Source organism: Pholis gunnellus, assembly GCF_910591455.1.
Source record: "Pholis gunnellus genome assembly, chromosome: 8".
Lineage (NCBI taxonomy): Eukaryota > Metazoa > Chordata > Actinopteri > Perciformes > Pholidae > Pholis > Pholis gunnellus.
Window position 1 is genome coordinate 17555987 of NC_136534.1, and position 8116 is coordinate 17564102.

The window sequence follows — 8116 nt, forward strand, 5'->3', positions numbered from 1 at the left end:
TTCTCTGCTGCGTATACCCTTTACCACCAGCCAGCTCTGTTCTTAACAAAAGAAGCTCTATTCATCCCCGGTGCTGCATAGAAACTGAAGCAACTTCTATAGTGGTCACGTCTCCCACAATTGCTGTCCAGATAAGATGAGGCCAAGCTTAATCTTTAAGAGTCTATTCCCCAGTAGCATGACTGTATCTATTATAACTCTGATGTTTAAAGACTCAAAGGGTTGTCATACAAAGAAAGACCAGAAGAAGAAGAAAGTGGTTCTCATGTTTAAGTCATTCATTTGGCATTCATCTTCGGTGCCTGATGATTGGTCAATGTTGAATTAATTAGTTGGCCTAAACATGATGTACTTTTACCATACATTGGTACGCAAATGGTTCACTCCACAAGACAGTGACGAGTGTCTGTTAGACTCAATGTTATGTTTGTAATAATACACCAGATGTGGATTTATAGAGAATGATACAAGAAGCGACAAAAAGGAATCTGGTCATCTGCAGCAATGTGAGCATTTTTATTAATGACAATCAAACAGCTAGGGCCACAAATATGCAAAAAAAAAAAACAGCTCAGCACAACTGTGATATGCGGAGGAAAAGCTCAAACACACATCTTTTCAAACCTTGAAGCAGCAGCTGTGTTACATCAGCAGAAGAACATGCCTGTCCTCACTCCCGTCAGCTACTGTAAGAACAAGATGGTGAAGCCTGAGTAGTTACAAACTGGACAAGAGAGGAGTGAAAAACATTTCCTGTTACAACAAATATCAATTATCTTTTGACAGTAAGGGTCAGACTTTGGTGTAAAAGCTCCATTCTATGCCTCTTGTCCACATCTCAGACTGCAAACAGCACAGCTTTGTGTAATGATGTTGGTAAAGTTTTCTTTGGGCCACTGTTGCAGTTTTGGTGTGTTTTTACACCTTGTTGCAGAGCAGGTGAAATGCTTCCATATTTTGGCTCTTCCAGCCAGTTAATAGGGTGTCACATTTCCTTTAAAGTCCTCTTAAGTGCACTTTAATGGCCTGTACACTCTGTGAGATACAGTGTGAAACAACAGCACACATTCAGCAACTGAGAGATGCTACCATTGTGGGTCAAGCTCCTCCTGAAAGAACTAAAGGTGGTCCTATAGTTTTAGTTAGTAGTGTCTAATGTAATAAGATTAGTTGGATAAGTAAAAAAGAAAAAGGATTCAAACATATTGTAAAAATCTAGTGTATGTTCCAGAGATAGAACAAACTGTAAATTAGAACAAAAGAGAAAGACAAACACAGAGTCTGAAAATAATCAAAACAAGAGCGAATCTAACCCCCTAAAAAGGAGGACATGAGGTCAGCTGCATAACAGTAATGATCCTGGCAGTGTATCACATAATGTTTTGAATAAGTAAGCAAAATGAGGGTGATTACAGTAAACACCAGCCCCGCTCTGTGTTTTCCACATACATTTGTTCTCCATTATTTGTCAAGCTGATGACACTGAACTGTGCTCCAAATTAAGCAGAGGATTTTGTCTGAACAATCACACACACACACAAACACACACACACACACACACATATACACACACACACAAATGCACAGAAACTCACAAATGCATACAGACAGCATGCTCAATGGATTTGCAGTGAAGTCCTTCCCAGTCAACCAGAACTAAGTCACAGAAAGACCATGTTTGAGTCACACAGGACCTCTCCTCCCTCTCCTGGCCTGTGTGTGTGCGTGTGTTTACTATCCATCTCTCCGTTTTTTTAAAGTCCTCTCCCAAGTTCAGTGGTTCACCGTGAAGTCATCATCTGTTGCATTGGCTCCTGTCTGACCTTTAACAGGATTGGTTGCCACGGATGTGTCACTAACTCATCTTTAGCAATAACAGAGCGAGACAGGAGGACAGCCAGTAGCTGGTTTGCACGTGTGCACGTCAAATGTCCGTCTCAGTGTTTCCCCCGTTTTAAATGCCCCCCCCCCCCCAGTGCAAATTTACCTACGTTAGTGTCTCCACAGTTTTGATGTTTAATTCCTCCTCTCACTCGTTCCGCCCTCCAGATGAGTTCGTGCAGCAGCCGTGCGCTGACCATCCTGTCTACAGTGTTCGGAGCCTGCGGGCTGCTTCTGGTGGGGGTGGCCGTGTCCACAGACTACTGGCTGATCATGGTGGAGGGCATCATCCTGCAGCAGAACCAGAGCATGGAGGTGAAGATGGCGCTGCATTCAGGCCTCTGGAGAGTTTGCTTCGTGGCTGGTAGGTATATGCAACAACATATTCAAATACAGTAAAACGAATTAAAGGATGACTGTAGAAGACAGATAGTTGTGTGCACGGATACACACAAACACACACACACACACACACACACACACACACACACACACACACAACCATCCAAACAATGCTGCTACGTGTGTGTGCATATGTCCACATCATCTCAGTGACAAACACACAGAAACAGATAAAGCAGCCGAGTGAGAGAGCAGCAAGGGGAGAAAAGAGAGAAAGCGAGCTTCTGGCCTCCAGAATCATAGCTGTCACAAAACGTGATCGTTACCTGTGAGCAGGACTGCAGAGACCCAGAGATATTTCTTTATTTTTCTGGGTTTTGTTTTGTTTCCTCATGCATCACTGACTTTGAAAGCAAACCCCAACATGTTCCTCTTTGTTTGTGTGTGTGTGTTTCCTCTCAGGAGCGGAAAACGGGAGATGTGTTGCATCGGAGTACTTCACTGAACCCGATATAGAGATCACCACTGAAAACACTGCAAATATCCTCAGTGAGTAAAACATGCAACAGCCCAGTGACATTACACGTTATCTGCTGTTTGAGAGTAACTGCAGAGTCCCCCTACTGATTCATCCTGGGTACTGAAAACTGAACGTGATATTAGAGCTGCAACTATTAGTGGATCGACAGAAGATGTATTTGAAACTCAAACGGAATCTGATAATTTATTAAAGTAAAACAGACAAAGTTGTCTCGTTGCAGCGCCTCAATGGTGAGGATTTGCTTTTTTTTTAGTTTTATATCACAGTAAACTGATTATCTTTGGGTTTAAGACTGTTGGTCAGACAAAATAAGATATTTAAAGACTTCATCTTGGACTCTGGGAAAATAATTGCAGCCTTTCTAACAGTAATCAGATGAACTTCTTTAAAGTGATTTAAGAAAGATCATCCTCATGAACAAAGATAATGTTTTTAACTAATTTAACGGGTTCAAATAAAATAAAATTGAAAGAGAAAATATGATTATTATGATTATTATTATTGTTATTATGATATTATTTTTAATATTTCTAAAATTGATTCAATTACAACCATTTTGAGATTTATGTAGCAACGTTTTACATCATAACTCTGTTTCCCATAGTTAAAAAGCAATTAGACACTTCCAATCTCCCTTTTTTAGTGATGAATGTCATGGCATCTTCACTTCACTGAGCACACTTAATATCCTAGATTCTACCGCCTTTGATTGCCTTAACTAATACTTTATAAGCTCCAGAGACATTATCCTTCACCTCTCTCAGCAGTTTAAGGACACATTACATCAGCTTTGTTTGACACGGTGACCTCTCCTCCCTACAGAGATGGTGCGGACAGCCACGCCCTTCCCGATGGTGTCGCTGCTTTTCGTCTTCACTGCCTTCGTAATCAGTAACATCGGACACATCCGGCCTCAGCGCACCATCCTGGCCTTTGTGTCCGGCATCTTCTTCATCCTCTCAGGTGGGAACCATTAGTCATGTCCCGCTGTCACCACACCTTCACTCAGTGATTGATTACAGCAGCCTGGTGTGTCCCGTGTCACACACGGACGCACTCCATCACGGCTCTATTTTTAGTGCATGATGCAGGTGTGTAGGCTGTCATCAGAAAAAGTGACTAGATTAGCTTCCTGCTCTTCTGACTTTGGAATTAAACAGGCTTTAAGAGAGGCATTATGAATTTTTGGATCAAAATTCTGAACATACACGCGATATTCCCACAGTACCATGAGCAGCTCGCTCATCTTTATTTTCTGCATTAGTGTAATTAACCTTGTTGAACAGCAGGTGGCTCTAATGCTCCCGTTTCTTGTCCTCTGTGTGGAAAGACTGTCAGGTGCCAAATTGGAGCTCATGTTCTTTAAAGGCTGTTTCACTTGACATGTTTGAGGAGGAAGCGGCGCTGCAGAGCTTAGAGGAGCATCAAACAGGAGCTGCGGCAACGGCTCCTGACTTTGCCGTGGCGGGGACTTGCTGATAAAGGGTGTAGCAGAATAATAGGTTTTATGTAACCGGCGTTATGTAATGTTTATAGCCTGTGCTGGAAGTGTCGCAGTGTTTTTTGATAATAGGGTGATAATAAGGGGCAAGTGTATCAAATTGCTTTTCAGCGGTTAGATATTCTGCTGCACTGAGCCTCTCTCTCTAAACCCTGCCTTCCTCCTGCCTTCCCTACTCACCCCTCCTCCCTCAGCCTCCCCCCTTCTCTCATTCAGCCAGCCTCTCAGTTTTCATAGCTTTTTCTGTCCCCCCCCCACCCTCTCAGTCGCTAGCCTTCCTCTCATTTCCTACTTACTCCGTCATTCAGATTATATTCCCTCAGTAGTCTTAGTCACTGTGGATGCTGTGGTGTTTGTGGACTACTGAGTGATGTGAGCCTGTTCTGCTGGCATCGCTGACACGGTGTTTGGTAAATATTGTAGTTCGGGTCGGTCATGTTCTGAATGATATTACAGAATTCCGACCACAGCTGTTCGAGCATGGTTAGAGGTTGATATTTCTCTCTTACCCAACAGACATCTTGCATTTGTACCTGTAGACTGTGGAATCTATTTCTTCTTTCTTTTTGTCTCACACATGCACACCCTTTGGTTTCCTTTATCTACTAAGCGTGCACGTGCACATCCGTGTTTCCCTCAATTTTGATGTTGTTACTTATTTAGATAAAGATGTACTTCCACTGCAGGATTGCCAGCAGCATGGTTTCTGCATATTCTGTGGTTTTCAATTTTAAATTGACAACACAGCCTCTTAAACTAGACGTTTACTGTGAAGGACATAACTGCTTGACAGCCGGGTGGTACATTTTAATCTTGCAGGGAAGGCTAAAAATACTCATTTTGCTGCTTGCAGCGTGCAGCTTTCGTTGAATATTGATTATTTGATGTTGGCCATATGTTGTATCTCATGCATTTAACATTTCTAAGAGTGTTCTTGGAGGAAAGGGTTTTAATGTTGTATATGTTGCTTCTGGCTGAAAAGGGTCACTGAAAGCTTATTCTGGTTTTCCATGCGATGATTAGAGTCCTCTAACACACTGAAGTTTACAGTGGATGCTGAATGTAGCAACTAAATGGTCTTAAAACTGTGTCAAGACACTTTTGTTTGTTTTTACGTACTTTCAGTGTTTCTCCCTCTTTTTTTAAACACATCATTATTGTGATTTTCAAAAAGGACCAAATTATAAATGTACAAGCTCAGTCAGTAATCAAAATATGACATTGCAATATGAGAATTAAATTAAAGGTACTTTGTTCTCAGGATAAGTAATATCCTGGAAATAAATAGTTCTAGTTTAAATGTGCAGGCAACACTGTTACCTAGAAATTACATTTCAATGAAATTACAATCAGAAGGTCTAACTTAACTTTGTAATATATATTTTTTATGTTTTCCATTCATAATATTTACATTGCTTTGTTTCCATGAGGCATTTCTCTGTAAAAGTCTTGATCTCTTTATCTGTCATTATGATACATACACACTCTCTGGTCTCTCTGCCATCTATTTTTTAATGTAACATATTGGAGGCTAATTTCTTGGTCTGGTCACTCCACATCCCATCGCTCTCTCGCTCTTTCTGTCTCCTAAACCACACTACTGCAGCTGTCTGGATCGCCATATAATGACCTCCTCGCTCTCTATTGTATCTGACTCTCTGGCTCTCTCTGACTCGCTGTCATTGTTAATGTGCTGTGTGCAGGCCTCAGTCTGGTGGTGGGCCTGGTGCTCTACATCTCCAGTATTAATGATGAGGTGATGAACCGGCCCAGGGAGCCCGAGCAGTTCTTCAACTACCACTATGGCTGGTCCTTCGCCTTCGCTGCCTCTTCCTTCTTACTCAAAGAGGTCGGTCTGGGCTGTGTGTGTGTGTGTGTGTGTGTGTGTGTGTGTGTGTGTGTGTGTGTGTGTGTGTGTGTGTGAGAGTCTGTGTGTTTGTGTTTTTGTTCGTGGGAAGAAATATGTGAAAGAGAGAGAGAGAGTGTCTGTTTGCATACATATGTTACAGATGGAGAATATATTTTCACTTCTAAGTGTTGCATGCTGAGTGTTAGAAGGTAAGATGATTAGAATGCTGTAGATATGGTGAGGCAGTATTGGTTTGTGTGTGTGTTCATGTGTGCATCCATGCGTGGAGAGGTATCATGTGAATCCTCTGCTCACCCCCCCCCCCCCCTTACTCTCCTTCTGCCTCTTTCCCATCATCAGCAGCAGCACTGCTCTTAATGTGGTGCAGTGGACACTAACCTCCTCCCCTCTTCTCTCCTTTCTCCCCATCTGTTCTCCACACTCATGTGTCCTCCTTTCGCCTTTCTTTTCCTTTCAATCTGTTATATATGAGCTTAAAAGAACTTAAAGCGTACCCTCATCTTTCTAAATCAAAGGCTGATACTTTCACCTCTTTACTTTAATACATTCCTTTTCACACTTCTGGCCTATCAGTCACTTTTAATTTAATTTCCCCAGCCATCACTTGTTACTACTTCTTTGAAAATGTATTTTTCTCTGAACTCAGCTTATTTACGCAGCTAAGTCCCTCTCTCCCTGTGGCATCTTATCACCCCCCCTCATCTCATCCCGCTTCCTTTCTCACTCGCTGTCTCAGGGGGCCGGGGTGATGTCAGTCTATCTGTTTATGAAGCGCTACGCCGAGGAAGAGATGTACCGCCCCCACCCTGCACTCTACCGCCCCCGCCTGTCCGAGAGTAGCGACTACAGCGGTCAATTCCTCCACCCAGAATCATCCTGGCCTCCGCCGAAGCGAGGCCGCAGCACCTCCGAAGCCTCCAGCGACATCTCCATCCAGCTCAACCAGGCACCCCCGGTGCCCCCCAAAAGCAGCCTCCAGGGGCAGGGCAGCCCGCCTTCTGGGTCTTCTTCCGCAGGGAGCTACCAAATGCCCCCGCAGTCTGCTGGCTACCCCACCACACACACCCTCACCAGGTCGCACGCCTCACATCCCCAAGGCCAAGCTCTTCCCATGGCCATGCCTCCGATGCCCGTACCTCCTCCTCACTATCACACTCACATGCACATGAGCGCCTCCCCCTGTTAGGAAGAGGGAGCAATGAGGGAGGGAAGGAGAGACACTGACTCCTCATAATCACGTATACTGTACATTTAGATGTGGATGAGAGTAAATGCTGAGTTTGGAGCACAGATCATGTGAGATTAAGTGGAGAGAGAGGTGATCAGACATAATAAAATGTAGCGTTCACCTATAATGAACCAAGGACAAAGGAGGTGTTGGAGATTTAACAGGATTGTGGAGATATGCCAGAAAGTGCAATAGGCGGGGGGAAATAAAAACAAGAGAAGATTGCTAAAGAAAAAGAGGAATTCAGTTTGTCATGATGGAAAGAGGTAAAAAAGTGATTCCTAGAAAGACTTTAGAGGTTAGGATTAATGACAGAGGAGATATAGGGGAGGGAGAGGGAGGCAGGGAGAGCGAGGGGCTGCGGTATAATACGAAGATACTGCAGTGCTGCAGGAAATTTGTATGCATTTGGAAATGTACAATGCAAAACACTGATCACAAAGACTGAGGATGCACATAGTTTTTATACATACATAGTTCATAAAAATACACAGACTACGTACCTTTTTACCAAAAGGTAAATATGGTTAAATATATTCTTGTCTGCTCTGAATTTCTTACATCATCAATCCAGTTTCAGAACTCACAATGTCAAAGTATTATTATTATTATTATTATTATTATTATTATTATTAATAATTTAAAAGTATTAGGTAACAATAGAGTAGTTCTGAAATAAGAACACTATATGTGAATGCTGTTAATCTTTGTAAAAAAAAAAAAACAGACAGAAGTGGACAATGTTCTGAAATA

General features: G+C 42.7%; 1 protein-coding gene across 1 annotated transcript; it reads left to right on the forward strand.

Annotated features, from left to right (window-relative positions):
* Positions 1–2049: 2049 nt before the first annotated feature.
* Positions 2050–7321, forward strand: cacng7b (calcium channel, voltage-dependent, gamma subunit 7b; the record flags this gene model as incomplete). The annotated part of the gene is made up of 5 exons (XM_079165128.1): positions 2050–2245; positions 2686–2772; positions 3587–3727; positions 5969–6114; positions 6872–7321. 5 exons carry the CDS (start codon positions 2050–2052, stop codon positions 7319–7321), a joined length of 1020 nt encoding a protein of 339 aa, XP_079021254.1.
* Positions 7322–8116: the final 795 nt, after the last annotated feature.